The 22313-nt window shown below is 46.2% G+C and overlaps 1 protein-coding gene and 1 long non-coding RNA gene across 4 annotated transcripts in view; one reads left to right on the forward strand and one right to left on the reverse strand.

Moving 5' to 3' along the window:
• Nucleotides 1-22313, forward strand: part of LOC142101380 (uncharacterized) — a 535334-nt gene that overhangs the window by 382583 nt on the left and 130438 nt on the right. The window lies entirely within an intron of this gene.
• The window catches only part of GPSM1 (G protein signaling modulator 1), a 225195-nt gene that overhangs the window by 155872 nt on the left and 47010 nt on the right, over nucleotides 1-22313 (reverse strand). For all 3 annotated transcript variants that reach the window (XM_075185837.1, XM_075185836.1, XM_075185834.1), the window contains exon 2: nucleotides 7269-7490. In XM_075185837.1, the coding sequence (XP_075041938.1) occupies nucleotides 7269-7490 (222 nt within the window). The remainder of the gene's footprint in view (nucleotides 1-7268; nucleotides 7491-22313) is intronic.

Genomic DNA, 22313 nt, shown 5'->3' on the forward strand with positions numbered 1-22313 from the left:
AGACATTACAATGTATGGGCAGCATGCCCCTATCTCATATACTCACTGAGCTGCAGGGACAGGCCACTATAACAGGGAGACCACGAGTATGGAGAGCCCCCCTCTATAGTGACACACAGCCCCAGACTGCTCAGACAGCAGACAATACAATGTATGGGCAGCATGCCCCTATCTCATATACTCACTGAGCTGCAGGGACAGGCCACTATAACAGGGAGACCACGAGTATGGAGAGCCCCCCTCTATAGTGACACACAGCCCCAGGCTGCTCAGACAGCAGACATTACAATGTATGGGCAGCATGCCCCTATCTAATATACTCACTGAGCTGCAGGGACAGGCCACTATAACAGGGAGACCACGAGTATGGAGAGCCCCCCTCTATAGTGACACACAGCCCCAGACTGCTCAGACAGCAGACAATACAATGTATGGGCAGCATGCCCCTATCTCATATACTCACTGAGCTGCAGGGACAGGCCACTATAACAGGGAGACCACGAGTATGGAGAGCCCCCATCTATAGTGACACACAGCCCCAGACTGCTCAGACAGCAGACATTACAATGTATGGGCAGCATGCTCCTATCTCATATACTCACTGAGCTGCAGGGACAGGCCACTATAACAGGGAGACCACGAGTATGGAGAGCCCCTCTATAGTGACACACAGCCCCAGACTGCTCAGACAGCAGACAATACAATGTATGGGCAGCATGCCCCTATCTCATATACTCACTGAGCTGCAGGGACAGGCCACTATAACAGGGAGACCACGAGTATGGAGAGCCCCTCTATAGTGACACACAGCCCCAGACTGCTCAGACAGCGGACATTACAATGTATGGGCAGCATGCTCCTATCTCATATACTCACTGAGCTGCAGGGACAGGCCACTATAACAGGGAGACCACGAGTATGGAGAGCCCCCCTCTATAGTGACACACAGCCCCAGACTGCTCAGACAGCAGACAATACAATGTATGGGCAGCATGCCCCTATCTCATATACTCACTGAGCTGCAGGGACAGGCCACTATAACAGGGAGACCACGAGTATGGAGAGCCCCCATCTATAGTGACACACAGCCCCAGACTGCTCAGACAGCAGACATTACAATGTATGGGCAGCATGCCCCTATCTAATATACTCACTGAGCTGCATGGACAGGCCACTATAACAGGGAGACCACGAGTATGGAGAGCCCCCCTCTATAGTGACACACAGCCCCAGACTGCTCAGACAGCAGACAATACAATGTATGGGCAGCATGCTCCTAACTCATATACTCACTGAGCTGCAGGGACAGGCCACTATAACAGGGAGACCACGAGTATGGAGAGCCCCCATCTATAGTGACACACAGCCCCAGACTGCTCAGACAGCAGACATTACAATGTATGGGCAGCATGCCCCTATCTCATATACTCACTGAGCTGCAGGGACAGGCCACTATAACATGGAGACCACGAGTATGGAGAGCCCATCTATAGTGACACACAGCCCCAGACTGCTCAGACAGCAGACATTACAATGTATGGGCAGCATGCCCCTATCTCATATACTCACTGAGCTGCAGGGACAGGCCACTATAACAGGGAGACCACGAGTATGGAGAGCCCCCATCTATAGTGACACACAGCCCCAGACTGCTCAGACAGCAGACATTACAATGTATGGGCAGCATGCTCCTATCTCATATACTCACTGAGCTGCAGGGACAGGCCACTATAACAGGGAGACCACGAGTATGGAGAGCCCCCCTCTATAGTGACACACAGCCCCAGACTGCTCAGACAGGAGACATTACAATGTATGGGCAGCATGCCCCTATCTCATATACTCACTGAGCTGCAGGGACAGGCCACTATAACAGGGAGACCACGAGTATGGAGAGCCCCTCTATAGTGACACACAGCCCCAGACTGCTCAGACAGCAGACATTACAATGTATGGGCAGCATGCTCCTATCTCATATACTCACTGAGCTGCAGGGACAGGCCACTATAACAGGGAGACCACGAGTATGGAGAGCCCCTCTATAGTGACACACAGCCCCAGACTGCTCAGACAGCAGACATTACAATGTATGGGCAGCATGCCCCTATCTCATATACTCACTGAGCTGCAGGGACAGGCCACTATAACAGGGAGACCACGAGTATGGAGAGCCCCCATCTATAGTGACACACAGCCCCAGACCGCTCAGACAGCAGACAATACAATGTATGGGCAGCATGCCCCTATCTCATATACTCACTGAGCTGCAGGGACAGGCCACTATAACAGGGAGACCACGAGTATGGAGAGCCCCTCTATAGTGACACACAGCCCCAGACTGCTCAGACAGCAGACATTACAATGTATGGGCAGCATGCCCCTATCTCATATACTCACTGAGCTGCAGGGACAGGCCACTATAACAGGGAGACCACGAGTATGGAGAGCCCCTCTATAGTGACACACAGCCCCAGACTGCTCAGACAGCAGACATTACAATGTATGGGCAGCATGCTCCTATCTCATATACTCACTGAGCTGCAGGGACAGGCCACTATAACAGGGAGACCACGAGTATGGAGAGCCCCTCTATAGTGACACACAGCCCCAGACTGCTCAGACAGCAGACATTACAATGTATGGGCAGCATGCCCCTATCTCATATACTCACTGAGCTGCAGGGACAGGCCACTATAACAGGGAGACCACGAGTATGGAGAGCCCCTCTATAGTGACACACAGCCCCAGACTGCTCAGACAGCAGACAATACAATGTATGGGCAGCATGCCCCTATCTCATATACTCACTGAGCTGCAGGGACAGGCCACTATAACAGGGAGACCACGAGTATGGAGAGCCCCTCTATAGTGACACACAGCCCCAGACTGCTCAGACAGCAGACAATACAATGTATGGGCAGCATGCTCCTATCTCATATACTCACTGAGCTGCAGGGACAGGCCACTATAACATGGAGACCACGAGTATGGAGAGCCCATCTATAGTGACACACAGCCCCAGACTGCTCAGACAGCAGACATTACAATGTATGGGCAGCATGCCCCTATCTCATATACTCACTGAGCTGCAGGGACAGGCCACTATAACAGGGAGACCACGAGTATGGAGAGCCCCCCTCTATAGTGACACACAGCCCCAGACTGCTCAGACAGCAGACATTACAATGTATGGGCAGCATGCCCCTATCTCATATACTCACTGAGCTGCAGGGACAGGCCACTATAACAGGGAGACCACGAGTATGGAGAGCCCCTCTATAGTGACACACAGCCCCAGACTGCTCAGACAGCAGACATTACAATGTATGGGCAGCATGCTCCTATCTCATATACTCACTGAGCTGCAGGGACAGGCCACTATAACAGGGAGACCACGAGTATGGAGAGCCCCCCTCTATAGTGACACACAGCCCCAGACTGCTCAGACAGCAGACATTACAATGTATGGGCAGCATGCCCCTATCTCATATACTCACTGAGCTGCAGGGACAGGCCACTATAACAGGGAGACCACGAGTATGGAGAGCCCCCATCTATAGTGACACACAGCCCCAGACTGCTCAGACAGCAGACAATACAATGTATGGGCAGCATGCTCCTATCTCATATACTCACTGAGCTGCAGGGACAGGCCACTATAACAGGGAGACCACGAGTATGGAGAGCCCATCTATAGTGACACACAGCCCCAGACTGCTCAGACAGCAGACATTACAATGTATGGGCAGCATGCCCCTATCTCATATACTCACTGAGCTGCAGGGACAGGCCACTATAACAGGGAGACCACGAGTATGGAGAGCCCCTCTATAGTGACACACAGCCCCAGACTGCTCAGACAGCAGACAATACAATGTATGGGCAGCATGCCCCTATCTCATATACTCACTGAGCTGCAGGGACAGGCCACTATAACAGGGAGACCACGAGTATGGAGAGCCCCTCTATAGTGACACACAGCCCCAGACTGCTCAGACAGCAGACATTACAATGTATGGGCAGCATGCCCCTATCTCATATACTCACTGAGCTGCAGGGACAGGCCACTATAACAGGGAGACCACGAGTATGGAGAGCCCCCATCTATAGTGACACACAGCCCCAGACTGCTCAGACAGCAGACAATACAATGTATGGGCAGCATGCCCCTATCTCATATACTCACTGAGCTGCAGGGACAGGCCACTATAACAGGGAGACCACGAGTATGGAGAGCCCCTCTATAGTGACACACAGCCCCAGACTGCTCAGACAGCAGACATTACAATGTATGGGCAGCATGCCCCTATCTCATATACTCACTGAGCTGCAGGGACAGGCCACTATAACAGGGAGACCACGAGTATGGAGAGCCCCTCTATAGTGACACACAGCCCCAGACTGCTCAGACAGCAGACATTACAATGTATGGGCAGCATGCTCCTATCTCATATACTCACTGAGCTGCAGGGACAGGCCACTATAACAGGGAGACCACGAGTATGGAGAGCCCCTCTATAGTGACACACAGCCCCAGACTGCTCAGACAGCGGACAATACAATGTATGGGCAGCATGCTCCTATCTCATATACTCACTGAGCTGCAGGGACAGGCCACTATAACAGGGAGACCACGAGTATGGAGAGCCCCCCTCTATAGTGACACACAGCCCCAGACTGCTCAGACAGCAGACATTACAATGTATGGGCAGCATGCCCCTATCTCATATACTCACTGAGCTGCAGGGACAGGCCACTATAACAGGGAGACCACGAGTATGGAGAGCCCCTCTCTATAGTGACACACAGCCCCAGACTGCTCAGACAGCAGACATTACAATGTATGGGCAGCATGCTCCTATCTCATATACTCACTGAGCTGCAGGGACAGGCCACTATAACAGGGAGACCACGAGTATGGAGAGCCCCTCTATAGTGACACACAGCCCCAGACTGCTCAGACAGCAGACAATACAATGTATGGGCAGCATGCCCCTATCTCATATACTCACTGAGCTGCAGGGACAGGCCACTATAACAGGGAGACCACGAGTATGGAGAGCCCCTCTATAGTGACACACAGCCCCAGACTGCTCAGACAGCAGACATTACAATGTATGGGCAGCATGCCCCTATCTCATATACTCACTGAGCTGCAGGGACAGGCCACTATAACAGGGAGACCACGAGTATGGAGAGCCCCCATCTATAGTGACACACAGCCCCAGACTGCTCAGACAGCAGACAATACAATGTATGGGCAGCATGCCCCTATCTCATATACTCACTGAGCTGCAGGGACAGGCCACTATAACAGGGAGACCACGAGTATGGAGAGCCCCTCTATAGTGACACACAGCCCCAGACTGCTCAGACAGCAGACATTACAATGTATGGGCAGCATGCTCCTATCTCATATACTCACTGAGCTGCAGGGACAGGCCACTATAACAGGGAGACCACGAGTATGGAGAGCCCCTCTATAGTGACACACAGCCCCAGACTGCTCAGACAGCAGACATTACAATGTATGGGCAGCATGCTCCTATCTCATATACTCACTGAGCTGCAGGGACAGGCCACTATAACAGGGAGACCACTAGTATGGAGAGCCCCTCTATAGTGACACACAGCCCCAGACTGCTCAGACAGCAGACATTACAATGTATGGGCAGCATGCTCCTATCTCATATACTCACTGAGCTGCAGGGACAGGCCACTATAACAGGGAGACCACGAGTATGGAGAGCCCCTCTATAGTGACACACAGCCCCAGACTGCTCAGACAGCAGACATTACAATGTATGGGCAGCATGCCCCTATCTCATATACTCACTGAGCTGCAGGGACAGGCCACTATAACAGGGAGACCACGAGTATGGAGAGCCCCTCTATAGTGACACACAGCCCCAGACTGCTCAGCACACGGCTGTCAGTAACTTGCGGTACCCTAGTTATTCAGCAAGACGCTGACGGCTCCGCTTAGAGCACATTAAAATTGTTTTCATTATTCAAATTGTTTATCATTATTTATTATCACCAGCACCTGTCATTCAGTATAAACTACAGCTCATATTGCAACCTCATATATTTACTTGTATACAATGGCAAACAATGTGCTTAGCCATGGTACTGCATGTAACACTAATGGTAAAATCTAGTGAATCAATGTAATATCAATGGTTTGGTGATAAATGATACACAAGGAGAAATCTCATGGACTACACGATGGCTGAGAACCGCCAAGCAGTAGGTTTTATATTAAGGGATTCTGTACATTACTAATGAGCCTGCAACAAATTTACCAGAGGTTTAAAGGTTAATAACGTGCATGAAATGAAGCAAAAGTGTGTTTAGTTTCCATTGGCAATCAGTAAGGACACAGTGTCCAAACACTGCAATCATATTTTATTAAACATTTTATCTTGAAATAACAACATGTACAAGTGATACAATTGGACAACACAACAGTTTTCAATAATAACAAAAAAAAATTCTCTAAAACAATGAATAAATATCACAGAGATATTGTGATCAGTGTGTGAGTTATATATTAAGGAGACGGAGGGCTAGAAAAAGAAAGGGGGAGGGTAGGGAAGGACCTTACTCAAATACTAACAGTTATATAGAAAGTACTGCTGCACTAGTACATTATGGAGGGGACTGTGATGTTCTTTAATATAGTGTTAATCAGTTGGTTATTGATATTATTTCATAGGTACCTTGAATGATTTCCTGAATTAAATGATATGGAAGTGCTACCAGCCAGCCACCATTTACATCAAGCCAAGAAAGAAGAACAGAAAAAATATACATTTAAAATATAAGCTTTTATTCATTGTAAGATTAAAATAATATATCTATCATTAAAAGCAGCGAAATGTGTCTGTGATAAGTGAAATAAAGTGATTTAAAACTGCTGTGTGTGACTCTCGATATCTTTATTTACATATAGTATAGATTAATGGAGATCCTACAGTTCTATTTAGTCTAAATCTCCTGTTAGTACTGATTGATGGATATATACAGAACCCCACTTGTTGTGGGAAAGACCACCATGGATTCCAACATTTCCCTGATCTCATTAAAGGGGACCAGACATCCTTTCTAATCCTTTTTCCGATTTTAGGATAATGTAATATTGTGGTTATGAATGGTGGTAACACGAGAGAACGTACCCGCGAGTTCACAACAGAGGGCAGGAAATGAATGTTACTTATCTGGTGAGAATTAGACTCTGATGTCTGTTCTTCCACCTATGCTCTCACCTGGCCAGTGTCAGGTCATGCTTGTGATACTCCAGGGCCTTGGCATATTCCTTCAGGTAGAAGTAGGCATTGCCCAGCTGACTGTAGATGGCGCTAAGAGTCTTCAGATCCTCCGTCCCAACCTGGACAGCAGCCTCAAAGAAAGTGGCTCCGGCTTTAAAATCTCCAGCCTTGCACAGTCGTTCCCCCTCAAGTGCTAACTCCAGGCAGGAGGACTCCATCCTGGAACACAAACACAATTGTACGGAATAAAGAAGATGCTGTAGATGGGGCAAAAATCAAAACTGTTGTTTTACTCTTTATTAAGAATTGCAACTTCTACAAAGATTTTATGTGGAAAAAAACATTTGGGTTACATATTGTAAGAGATAGAAGAACACAACCGGTCATCCCACCTATCTACGTAAGCCCCTATACCCTGATCAGTGAGGACAGGTTTAGGAATGCCCCTATACCCTGATCAGTGAGGACAGGTTTAGGAATGACCCTATACCCTAATCAGTGAGGACAGGTTTAGGAATGACCCTACACCCTGATCAGTGAGGACAGGTTTAGGAATGACCCTACACCCTGATCAGTGAGGACAGGTTTAGGAATGACCCTACACCCTGATCAGTGAGGACAGGTTTAGGAATGACCCTACACCCTGATCAGTGAGGACAGGTTTAGGAATGACCCTACACCCTGATCAGTGAGGACAGGTTTAGGAGTGACCCTACACCCTGATCAGTGAGGACAGGTTTAGGAGTGACCCTACACCCTGATCAGTGAGGACAGGTTTAGGAGTGACCCTACACCCTGATCAGTGAGGACAGGTTTAGGAGTGACCCTACACCCTGATCAGTGAGGACAGGTTTAGGAATGACCCTACACCCTGATCAGTGAGGACAGGTTTAGGAATGACCCTACACCCTGATCAGTGAGGACAGGTTTAGGAGTGACCCTACACCCTGATCAGTGAGGACAGGTTTAGGAGTGACCCTACACCCTGATCAGTGAGGACAGGTTTAGGAGTGACCCTACACCCTGATCAGTGAGGACAGGTTTAGGAGTGACCCTACACCCTGATCAGTGAGGACAGGTTTAGGAGTGACCCTACACCCTGATCAGTGAGGACAGGTTTAGGAGTGACCCTACACCCTGATCAGTGAGGACAGGTTTAGGAGTGACCCTACACCCTGATCAGTGAGGACAGGTTTAGGAGTGACCCTACACCCTGATCAGTGAGGACAGGTTTAGGAGTGACCCTACACCCTGATCAGTGAGGACAGGTTTAGGAGTGACCCTACACCCTGATCAGTGAGGACAGGTTTAGGAGTGACCCTACACCCTGATCAGTGAGGACAGGTTTAGGAGTGACCCTACACCCTGATCAGTGAGGACAGGTTTAGGAATGACCCTACACCCTGATCAGTGAGGACAGGTTTAGGAATGACCCTACACCCTGATCAGTGAGGACAGGTTTAGGAATGACCCTACACCCTGATCAGTGAGGACAGGTTTAGGAGTGACCCTACACCCTGATCAGTGAGGACAGGTTTAGGAGTGACCCTACACCCTGATCAGTGAGGACAGGTTTAGGAGTGACCCTACACCCTGATCAGTGAGGACAGGTTTAGGAGTGACCCTACACCCTGATCAGTGAGGACAGGTTTAGGAGTGACCCTACACCCTGATCAGTGAGGACAGGTTTAGGAGTGACCCTACACCCTGATCAGTGAGGACAGGTTTAGGAGTGACCCTACACCCTGATCAGTGAGGACAGGTTTAGGAGTGACCCTACACCCTGATCAGTGAGGACAGGTTTAGGAGTGACCCTACACCCTGATCAGTGAGGACAGGTTTAGGAATGACCCTACACCCTGATCAGTGAGGACAGGTTTAGGAATGACCCTATACCCTAATCAGTGAGGACAGGTTTAGGAATGACCCTACACCCTGATCAGTGAGGACAGGTTTAGGAATGACCCTACACCCTGATCAGTGAGGACAGGTTTAGGAATGACCCTACACCCTGATCAGTGAGGACAGGTTTAGGAGTGACCCTACACCCTGATCAGTGAGGACAGGTTTAGGAGTGACCCTACACCCTGATCAGTGAGGACAGGTTTAGGAATGACCCTACACCCTGATCAGTGAGGACAGGTTTAGGAATGACCCTACACCCTGATCAGTGAGGACAGGTTTAGGAGTGACCCTACACCCTGATCAGTGAGGACAGGTTTAGGAGTGACCCTACACCCTGATCAGTGAGGACAGGTTTAGGAGTGACCCTACACCCTGATCAGTGAGGACAGGTTTAGGAGTGACCCTACACCCTGATCAGTGAGGACAGGTTTAGGAGTGACCCTACACCCTGATCAGTGAGGACAGGTTTAGGAGTGACCCTACACCCTGATCAGTGAGGACAGGTTTAGGAGTGACCCTACACCCTGATCAGTGAGGACAGGTTTAGGAGTGACCCTACACCCTGATCAGTGAGGACAGGTTTAGGAGTGACCCTACACCCTGATCAGTGAGGACAGGTTTAGGAGTGACCCTACACCCTGATCAGTGAGGACAGGTTTAGGAGTGACCCTACACCCTGATCAGTGAGGACAGGTTTAGGAGTGACCCTACACCCTGATCAGTGAGGACAGGTTTAGGAATGACCCTACACCCTGATCAGTGAGGACAGGTTTAGGAGTGACCCTACACCCTGATCAGTGAGGACAGGTTTAGGAGTGACCCTACACCCTGATCAGTGAGGACAGGTTTAGGAATGACCCTACACCCTGATCAGTGAGGACAGGTTTAGGAGTGACCCTACACCCTGATCAGTGAGGACAGGTTTAGGAGTGACCCTACACCCTGATCAGTGAGGACAGGTTTAGGAGTGACCCTACACCCTGATCAGTGAGGACAGGTTTAGGAGTGACCCTACACCCTGATCAGTGAGGACAGGTTTAGGAATGACCCTACACCCTGATCAGTGAGGACAGGTTTAGGAGTGACCCTACACCCTGATCAGTGAGGACAGGTTTAGGAATGACCCTACACCCTGATCAGTGAGGACAGGTTTAGGAGTGACCCTACACCCTGATCAGTGAGGACAGGTTTAGGAATGACCCTACACCCTGATCAGTGAGGACAGGTTTAGGAGTGACCCTACACCCTGATCAGTGAGGACAGGTTTAGGAATGACCCTACACCCTGATCAGTGAGGACAGGTTTAGGAGTGACCCTACACCCTGATCAGTGAGGACAGGTTTAGGAATGACCCTACACCCTGATCAGTGAGGACAGGTTTAGGAATGACCCTACACCCTGATCAGTGAGGACAGGTTTAGGAGTGACCCTACACCCTGATCAGTGAGGACAGGTTTAGGAGTGACCCTATACCCTGCGGTTTGGAATATTATAGACTTGGTGTGTGCCATGGGTTCCAAACTGCCCGAGTGTGGGACACACTGCTGATAACGACACAATGCTGATGACGACACAATGCTGATAACGCCACAATGCTGATAACGCCACAATGCTGATAACGACACAATGCTGATAACGACACAATGCTGATAACGACACAATGCTGATAACGACACAATGCTGATAAGGACACAATGCTAATAAGGACACAATGCTAATAAGGACACAATGCTGATAACGACACAATGCTGATGACGACACACTGCTGATGACGACACAATGCTGATGACGAGACAATGCTGATAACGACACAATGCTGATAATGACGACACAATGCTGATGACGACACACTGCTGATGACGACACACTGCTGATGACGACACACTGCTGATAACGACACAATGCTGATAACGACACAATGCTGATGACGAGACAATGCTGATAACGACACAATGCTGATGACGAGACAATGCTGATAACGACACAATGCTGATGACGAGACAATGCTGATAACGACACAATGCTGATGACGACACTGCTGATAACGACACAATGCTGATAACGACACAATGCTGATGACGAGACAATGCTGATAACGACACAATGCTGATAATGACGACACAATGCTGATAACGATGACACAATGCTGATAATGACACAATGCTGATAACGACACAATGCTGATAACGACACAATGCTGATGACGACACACTGCTGATAACGACACAATGCTGATAACGACACAATGCTGATGACGAGACAATGCTGATAACGACACAATGCTGATAACGACACACTGCTGATAACGACACACTGGCAGAGTGCACGCGGATTGGTCTATTTTGCCACAGATGGAAGATTCATTATTTATTCATATTTATTCATCCCTGATTGAGCCATTTAACATTGCCGACCACAGTCAGAGTTATACCCACTTTATCTCTCACAGAGGACAGTCCCACAATTATGTTTAGTACATTATTTGATATATTAATATTTATAGATATAAAGCGGACACATTGCCCCCTGAACGCGCATGAAATAAAGCAAAAGTGCAGTTTCCATTGGCAATCAGTAAGGACACAGTGTCCAAACACTGCAATCATATTTTATTAAACCTTTTATCTTGAAATAACAACATGTACAAGCGATACAATTGGACAACACAAATGTGTTTAATAATTAGGAAAAAAAATCTCTAAAACAAATAAATATCAAACAGATATTGTGATCAGTGTCAAGTTAAATATTAAGGAGACGGAGGGCTAGAAAAAGAAAGGGGGAGGGTAGGGAAGGACCTTACTCAAATATAACACTCAGCCACATCCTCTGTGTGTCTGATCAATGTGTCCTCCTGAACTTCCCAGACCGCCCTCTTAAACGTCTCTGGCTCCTTTGATCTCCAGACATTCCCTATGTGGCAACCCGTGTCCTCCAGACATTCCCTATGTGGCCCCCGTGTCCTCCAGACATTCCCTATGTGGCCCCCGTGTCCTCCAGACATTCCCTATGTGGCCCCCGTGTCCTCCAGACATTCCCTATGTGGCCCCCATGTCCTCCAGACATTCCCTACGTGGCCCCCGTGTCCTCCAGACATTCCCTACGTGGCCCCCGTGTCCTCCAGACATTCCCTACGTGGCCCCCGTGTCCTCCAGACATTCCCTACGTGGCCACCGTGTCCTCCAGACATTCCCTACGTGGCCCCCCGTGTCCTCCAGACATTCCCTACGTGGCCCCCCGTGTCCTCCAGACATTCCCTACGTGGCCCCCGTGTCCTCCAGACATTCCCTACGTGGCCCCCGTGGCCTCCAGACATTCCCTACGTGGCCCCTGTGTCCTCCAGACATTCCCTACGTGGCCCCCGTGTCCTCCAGACATTCCCTATGTGGCCCCTGTGTCCTCCCGAGTCTCTCTGCATCTAAAACACAAAAAACATAACAAATGTATTTTTTTTAAAAAGTGTTATTATTTTAATTACATGGGAAATATATTACAGGAAAACAAGTGCAGAAAAGAAATGACACTGGGGTAAGACATGGTAAGGCTCTTGTCTGAGAGGTCACTGGTGATTTGGAATATATGGAAGTAATTTTCCAGCAAATTTAATACAAATCAGTATTTCAGAAATAATAGCACAGAATAAAAAGTCTGTTTCTCAGGGTTAGACATGTTCCGTCACCAGTGGGAATATGGTGTTTGTTGACAAAATTCATTGGCAGAGTTACCAACCGGTGAAAAGATTGTAAAGCAGAAAAATGTGAATATGGAGTAACAATAAGTAACAAATGCCAGCTATGAATTAAACTACTCTTCTTAAAATAAAACTCAACTTTGACAGCATCTAAAAAAGATATGTTACATTTACTGTGTGTACAAATATACCAGGATTTCCTGATCAAATCAGGGAAGGAGAAAAGAACAGGCCGGCATTAGATTTCAAGGTAAATCTGTCCATAAGCTGTCACCAGTCATTGTGCTGCCTAGTCACTACGTGGGAAGTGATGACTAAGATCCAGGATCCTCCATGAATAATGCTCATTTTAATTAGAGATGGGCAGGCTCGGCTCCCCGAGATCCGAATCCTACCGAATTTAGGGTATCCGAGTACTCTCCCGCCCATTCAGTTTCGAAATCGAGGCAAAATGTCATTGTGACGTATTCGTTTTTCTGAGCTCGGATCTCGCGAGATTTAAAAAGCATAAATACCTCCACAGCAATCCATCGCCATTTGACAGGGAGAGAGCAGGGTTAGGTCACACTGGCTATATCAGCGCAGGGACAGTGATTGATTGTATTACACAGCATCGAAAGCTTAATACCAGATTGTTACAGCAGTAAGAGGAGAAGAGAGGAGGGTTTTTTGTTCAGTTTCTGGCACTCCAAGTGCTATTGGGGTGTCCCCCATTCTTTTGCTGAAATTTATCTGGCTGTGAAAAAAGTAGTATATTTCAGCAGTGTCAAAAACAATTTGTAGCACTACAAGTGCTTTGGACTCAGAATGGATTCAAAGCAGTCCACATATGAGCAGAATGAGCAACCAGGTTCTGTCACCAGTCCTGATGGTAGTGTTCCCAGAACGTCATCTGGGAAAGGCGATGTCAAACTACACCGTCATGGCTGCAATGTTAGTGTTAGATCTGCGTCCAATCTCCACAATAAACTATTAAAGTAATTCTATTGTTTTAAAATAAGCATTGCCCAATCAATTGTATGTGTTTCCAAAGCACATGGTTTATTTTAGCAGATGTAAATAGTCAACAATTCAATACATTATTATATTATGATACAGTACAGTACAGCACAGCCAATACCAAAAGATAAATACATACCAAATGCAATCGCTTGCGCACGCTGCGCACCCACGGGACCCGATGGACAATATTCTGTTTAGAATACTGTGTCAGAGTGAGGCCCCAGTGAGATGCAGCTAATATATATACAGTGTTTCATTGTGAACAATAGAGATGACGTAGATTGTTTCTATAGGTCCAGACGTTGGGTGGGTCCAGGCCAGACAGGTAATAGGTTGATTCAATCTAAGGAATCCAAAAGGTGGGGGTCTTCTCTCCAGGGGGTCTGCTCCTTTCATAACCAGTATCATACAAAGGTTTACTCTCTAATATCAGTAACTGCACCGGACAGCTGCCGATGATTAGGGTTCAATATGATATCAGGCATGACACCTTTCCTATTACCTAAACCTTTAATAACACTACATTGTACATATAATCACTATATATATATATATATATATATATATATATATATATATATATATATATATATATATATATATATATAGACTAATAATAAACCGAATACTATCTGCTCCTGAATTACAGTGTAACAGAACCAATATGAAATGATATAAATAACTAACTGTTGTAATGCGAGTGTGTGCGTGCGTATTTTACCGTGCGAACGCACCACGTCACGTAACACGTGGTGTACGCTTCGCAATACGCACGGCAAACCAATATTAAACCAATATACTTTCGTTCATCCAATTATACGACTTTGACAAAACGCAGCTGGTTTTTCACAGTTAATTGAGGTTTTGTGTCCGCGTTACAGAATTCCATCGCGATACCATTTCTCCCGTAAAGCAATTCCACAACTATACCAAAAAGTGTGTAAAAATGTAGAAATTGCGCTGAAAAATGCCATTCTGCCCACTGTCCACTTAACCACAGATATGGGGACAAGTGGAAGTGGCCAAACCAAAGACTATATGACTGTGACAGCCCACTGGGTTGCTCATTCACCTTCACCAGCAGGAACAGCAGTAGCATGTACACCACTACGTAATCCAGATCCAAAACCGAATACAAAACCAAAACACGGGGGTCAGTGACCATCTCTAATTTTAATGCACAAACTCAAAATGAGGTCGGATTTGCCAGCATCACACTACAGCCTGTGCATAAATGTATTAGTGTGTAAAGACAGAAAGATGATTATTATTAACGGGACATATGTGAGCAGAGTTTCATCTCCCCGGACACAGGGGCTATGTGCTGACCAGCCCTCACAGCATAGTATATGTCATTCTTATCATGTCTATACTTTTATTCTTATTAGAAGATCAGATGTGTACATTTAGAAATCTCAGCATTAAAGAAAACCATTCTAGAGCAGCCAAGCATGGCCAGAACAAGAGGTAGGCAGACAAGGCACTGGACACGACTAAACTAACAATTATAATAATCAATGCATCAAATCACTGAACCCAAAGTCACTTTACCTTATTCTACTCTGGCGCTGGTGCTGATTTGTGAGCTTCCTCTGCGCTCCCAAACTCAGGATAGACAAATTCCCCTTCCAGAGCTGTAGTCTGACGTGTACAGTCATGGCCAAAAGTTTGAGAATGACACAATTATTGGTTTTCACACAGTTTGCTGCTTCTGTGTTTTTAGACCTTTTTGTCAGATGTTGCTATGTTATACTGAAGTAGAATTACAAGCATTTCATACGTGTCAAAGGCTTTTATTGACAATTATATTAAGTTTATGCAAAGAGTCAATATTTACAGTGTTGACCCATCTTTTTGAAGACCTCTACCAATCGCCCTGGCAGCTGTCAATCAGCTTCTGGGCCACATACTGACTGATGGCCGCCCATTCTTACCTAATCAATGCTTGGAGTTTGTCAGAATTTGTGGGTTTTTGTTTGTCCACCGTCTCTTGAGGATTATCCACAAGTTCTCAATGGGATTAAAGTCTTGGGGGTTTCCAGGCCATGGATCCCAAATCTCGATGTTTTGATCCACTTAGCCATCATGTTTGCCTTATGGCAAGGTGCTCCATCATGCTGTACAGGATATTGTTCATCACCAAACTGTTCTTGGATGGTTGGGAGAAGTTGCTCTTGGAGGATGTTTTGGTACCATTCTATATTCATGGCTGTGTTCTTAGCCAAGGGAGTGGGCTCACTCACAATTTTGCCTGAGAAACAACCCCACACATGAATGGTCTCAGGATGCTTTACTGTTGGCATGACACAGGACTGATGGTAGCACTCACCTTTCCTTTTCCGGACAAGCGTTTCTCCAGATGCCCCAAACAATCTGAAAGGGGATTCATCAGAGAAAATGACTCTACCCCAGTCCTCAGCAGTCCAATCCCTGTACCTATTGCAGAATATCAGTCAGTCCCTGATGTTTTTCCTGGAGAGAAGTGGCTTCTTTGCTGTCCTTCTTGACACCAGTCCATCCTCCAAAAGTCTTCGCCTCACTGTCCGTGCAGATGCCCTCACACCAGCCTGCAGCCATTCCTGAGCAAGCTCTGCACTGGCGGTGCCCCGATCCCCCTGCTGAATCAACTTTAGGAGAAGGTCCTGGCGCTTGCTGGACGTTCTTGGGTTCCCTGAAGCCTTCTTCATAACGATCGAACCTCTCTCCTTGAAGTTCTTGATGATAAATAAATAGTTGATTTAGGTTCAATCTTACTAGCAGCAATATCCTTGTCTGTGAAGCCCTTTTTGTGCAAAGCAATGATGACTGCTCGTGTTTCCTTGCAGATAACCACGGTTAACAGAGGAAGAGCAATGATATCAAGCACCACCCTCCTTTTATAGCTTCCAATCTGTTATTCTAACTCAATCAGCATGACAATGATCTCCAGCCTTGTCCTTGTCAACACTCTCACCTGTGTTAATGAGAGAATCACTGACCTGATGTCAGCTGGTCCTTTTGTGACAGGGCTGAAATGCATTGGAAATATTTTTGGGATAAAGTTAATTATCATTGCAAAGAGGAACTTTGAAATTAATTGCAATTCATCTGATCACTCTTCATCACATTCTGGAGTATATGCAAATTGCCATCATAAAAACTGAGGCCGCAGACATTGTGAAAAATAATATTTGTGTCATTCTGAAAACTTTTGCCCATGACTCACTGTACAGGTGGTGTTGTTGGGACTGGGGAGAAAACCTCCAAGCTCAGTGATTACTGAAACTTATCAATTTTGACAGGTGGGCAACAGTGGGGGACACATACTGCTACCTACACTGCTGGGGGCCAGAGAACACTGTTCCAGCCTTGCAGCCAGGCAGAACGTGTGTCCAGAGAGAAATGGCTGGTGGTCCAGTACCATGAAAATGAGAAGTACGGCTGGATTAACAAGCAGCAAATTTAGGCATGAAACAGATCCAGGCTGCAGGGAGAAGGGTCTCACGGACCTGTAACCCACATATAATAAGCACACACAGATTCACAAGAGTAGAGGAGAGAGGTCGGCCAGAGCCGTCTGCTATCGGAGCATACGGATACCAGTAACTGTGTCACCACACCAATTGCATAGTGTCAAGTTACCATTCTACTAATACCAGCCTCCTGCTGTAACAATACAAACATCCAGGCCCCACAGCAATCTGAATAAAGGGTAGATCTCCAGCTGCCGTGGGACTACCTGCTGGGATTAGTGGTTCCACAACAGCAGCAGAGCCATATGTTGCCCAAGACTGATCTAGTGTTCTGAAGACACCATATAGTTTTATGTGGTGAATGAGAGATCTACGTAAGGCTGGTTTTACACCTGTGTACTGAAAGCAGCGTTTTGGGATGTTTTCATTGCTGGCTGTTTCTAAAGCGTCCAACGCTCAATAACGCTATATGTGTTTTCACTGAAATCCTGGTGCAATGAATGGCTGTAAAACTATGTATCAGAAGTGTTTCCTAGTAGATCAATAAAAGTTCTCTGTGTAAGAAGCAGAAATACGCTGCTTCTAAAATACAGGTGTGACAACAGCCTTCAAAGTATTACTGTATCATCGCCAATACATTAGTGTCAAAACTATTTTCCTTTTAACAAAGTGCAGACGCTGTTATTGAGTGCTCGGCACGCCTGGGACATTACTAAGATATGTGTAACATTAAGACATCCAAGGCTCATTTATTATCCACATTCCCTGAGACAATCCAGCAACAGAGACAACAAAAGCTTCTGTTCTCCAACGTTTCCAGGAACTTTGCACAGTAACGTAGTATTCTAAGTACATAGGGTGACCATCCCGTGAGCTGGAGACACAGGAGCCAAGACAAACAAAACACAAGAAATCAGAGACAAACTGTGTTATCCGTTCTGCAGGCTTCATACTTTGCATAGGACAATGCGGACTTCCCACAAATTTGCATGGAATTGTTATTTTCTACTTTTCTAACTCAAGCTGTAATAAGACCTTTATAACAGACACCTGTAATATAGCAACTACTGGCAAACACAATGGATTTATGTACTAAACCAAAGTCAAAGGATTCATAGAGGCTCAAATACGGTTTGTAGAGTTCACAGAGTACAGAAGCTGTGGAGGGACAAAGTCAGCAACAAAATATAATGACTGGGAGCTAAATTCAAATATAATAAATCTCTCTGTTGAAATAAAGCATCTAGTACATTTATGATGCTGTGTAACGACATTAAGTGTAGCACTATATAGTGGGACAGAATATCACCTATAAGGCAGAGAGTGCGACATACCCAGTACAACTTCTGTGTGGGGAGCAAATTGGCTGGAAAAGGATCTGAGACAGCCATCGTGTGGGCGGAACCAATAACAATGCAGCCTATCAACTTGCTGGAAATCAGTGACATCACTGAGGGAGAACTGCAGGCTGCGCACATATGAATGTTGACTTACGCAGCCACCGCCGCAGGTTAAAAGGCTGTTTCAGTGACATCAAGAAATGGTGTAAAGAGTCATGGTGCTTATAACTAGCATTCAATATGGTCTGACATTAGGGGGTAAATGTATGAATCTCCGGATTCTTCATCTCCGGCGTGTTCAGCCTCTTCAGCGCTTAAATTTAAAGCGGTGCTACATTGTAAAGGGAAACTTCCCTTTACAATGTAGCGCCGCTTTAAATGTAAGCGCTGAAGAGGCTGAACACGCCGGAGATGAAGAATCCGGAGATTCATACATTTACCCCTAGATGTGTGTTACAAACTGCCCCCTCCTGCTCATTAGCTTAATTAACTCGGGGGAGGGGGGGTCGTACTATAAGTCTGCTTTTTTTGTCAGTTAAACATTTTGAAATCTATTTAAAAAATCAACATATGGGTTCCAAACTGAGGAGTAAGATAGTATAACACATGGTTAGCTGCAGTATGTACAACACTGGTGATATAAATGACATAAGACTGCGCTGGTTTGTGATAAAACTTCACACCTGCCGAAAACAAAACACACCGAGAAAGTGGAAATATATGGAACAACCACAGCAGTTAGACCATTATATCCATACTCCCATTAATAACACTGGACAGCATAAGGCTTCCCATAGCAGACTGTGTGATTCTGTGCTTGTGCTTAGCCAGCATCCAGACATAAATACAGACACAGACTCAGCAACATGGTACTTCTGTCCCAACAGTTCATCTCGTTACCAATCTGACGACTGGCTGAGAAGGATAGGAGAGGGAGACAAGGTCTGACGACTGGCTGAGAAGGATAGGAGAGGGAGACAAGGTCTGACGACTGGCTGAGAAGGATAGGAGAGGGAGACAAGGTCTGACGACTGGCTGAGAAGGATAGGAGAGGGAGACAAGGTCTGACGACTGGCTGAGAAGGATAGGAGAGGGAGACAAGGTCTGACGACTGGCTGAGAAGGATAGGAGAGGGAGACAAGGTCTGACGACTGGCTGAGAAGGATAGGAGAGGGAGACAAGGTCTGACGACTGGCTGAGAAGGATAGGAGAGGGAGACAAGGTCTGACGACTGGCTGAGAAGGATAGGAGAGGGAGACAAGGCCCTGCAGCAGTACACAAGCCACTGCCATACTGATGTCACAGAAATCACCATCATTGCTTTATGAACAGCTGGGAGGCTGACGGAGGCTGAACAGCCCATTCTAGCACAAGTTGGGACTTTCTCAGGTAGACAATCCCCTCCTGCAAATGGCAGAGCCATCAAATGGTCAGTCGGTCCTCAGACCTGCTGGTGGAGCTAGATAAGGGACTCTCTAGTGGTGCTGGTTGTTGTGGGTAAGGCAAGTACAATTTCTTGGTGATATCCTTTGATCCCAAGTTCTCCAGCGTGTAATGTTCAACAATGTAAAGATAAGTACATAGCTCAACCCCTCATAATCACAGAGAAGAATCAAAGACCTTTTCTCAATTTTGGAGGAGTATCTTAAAGCATAAACATAATTAATTCCTACACTATATGGACCATAACTATACAAAAGAATTATACAAATTGGATGATCTATAGGTCAGCTAATGCTCCGCTCACTCCAGGATGAGCATTCTGAAAACAGATAACAATTCCTCATGGATCCAAGTCCCTAATTTGCACTAAACAAATTACTTTAGCCTTATTTCGCTGCAATGCAAATATTTAGCTGTTCATGGAAACCACCTCTAATTATACATTTTTGAGCGAGCTCCACACCAGGTTGTCTGGATATACATGTTGCAGTTACTGTGGGAACATAATTTGTGCTATTTTTTTTTAAAAAAAATTTTAAATTGAATCTAATATATTCGGAGGCCTCGGTGTGGAGAGCGATCAGTTCAGCATGATATAAAGTGCTGTGATCCTACAGACGCACTCAGACCGCGCCGTGCTGACTCATCAGCAGATACCACTTCAAAGTACTTCACTGCTTGTAATCTATGGGGGTCCCTCTGCCCCGTACAGGCCAGAAGTCACCTCACCCTGAATATTCATATATTCAAGCAATAATGGAAGATAAAAAGGTTTATTGTACAGTTCACATAGTCATTTGTTCAGGTCATTATGGAGGATGAATATATAGTTCAGACATCTTTGAATAAATAATGAATATGTAATTAGCGTGTTGCAAATTTGAGAAGAAAAGCACTATAGATACAGTTCAGGGAGCTGTGTCCAATTGGCAAATATAAAATGTATATAAAAGTTCAACACCATTTGTTAAAAGTATTTATAAGCTGTGGATGTAATAATAAATATATACTAAAATATAAAATCACAACGAACTGATAAAAACAAACAAATAACAGTCACATGAGCTCATGAATACATAAATATATCTAACTGGAAAAAACAATTCATTAGACAAAATCACTACTTAAAAAAGCATATAAAAAAAAAGACTCCTAATATACACCAATCAGCCACAACATTAAAACCACTGACAAGTGAAGTGAATAACACTGATTATCACGCTATGATGTTCCTGACAATGGGTGGGATATATTAGGCAGCAAGTGAACAGTCAGTTATTGAAGTTGATGTGTTGGAAGCAGGAAAAACAGGCAAACATAAGGATCGGAGCGACTTTGACAGGGCCCAATCGTGATGGTTAGATGACTGGGTCAGAGCATCTCAAAAATGGCAGATCTTGTGGGGTGTTCCTGGTATACAGAGGTTAGTACCTACCAAAAGTGGTCCAAGGAAGAACAAGCATTGAACCAGCAACAGGATCATGGGCGCCCAAGGCTCACTGATGCTAGTGGGGAGCGAAAACCAGCCCGTCTGGTCCAATCCTACTGTAGCACAAATTGCTGAAAAAAATGCCGGTTATGATAGAAAGGTGCCAGAACACACAGTGTATCACAGCTTGCTGTGTATGGGCATCATAGCTGCAGACCGGTCAGAGAGCCAATACTGACCCCTGTCCACCACCGACAGCGTCTACAATGGGCATGTGAGTGCTAGAACTGGAGCAATGGAAGATGGTGGCCTGGTCTGATCTTTATTTTACTTCATGTGGACGGCCGGGTGCGTGTCCATCGTTTACCTGGGGAAGAGATGGCACCAGGATGCACTATGGGAAGAAGGCAGCCGGCGGAGGCAGTGTGATGCTCTGGGCAATGTTCTGCTGGAACCTTTGGATCCTGGCATTCATGTGGATGTTACTATGACACGTACCCCCTACCTAAACATTGCTGCAGACCAAGTACACTTGTTCATGGTAAACATATTCCCCAAATGCAGTGGCCTCTTTCAGTTGGATAATGCGTTCTGCCACACTGCAAAAATTGTTCAGAAATGGTTTGAGGAACATGACAAAGAGTTAAAGGTGTTGACTTAGGTTTCTAATTCCCCAGATCTCAATCCGATCGAGCATCTGTGGGATGTGCTGTACAAACAGGTCCGAGCCATGGAGGCCCCACCTCGCAACTCTCTGGACTTAAAGGATCTGCTGCGAAC

Source organism: Mixophyes fleayi, chromosome 9 (genome assembly GCF_038048845.1).
Source record: "Mixophyes fleayi isolate aMixFle1 chromosome 9, aMixFle1.hap1, whole genome shotgun sequence".
NCBI lineage: Eukaryota > Metazoa > Chordata > Amphibia > Anura > Limnodynastidae > Mixophyes > Mixophyes fleayi.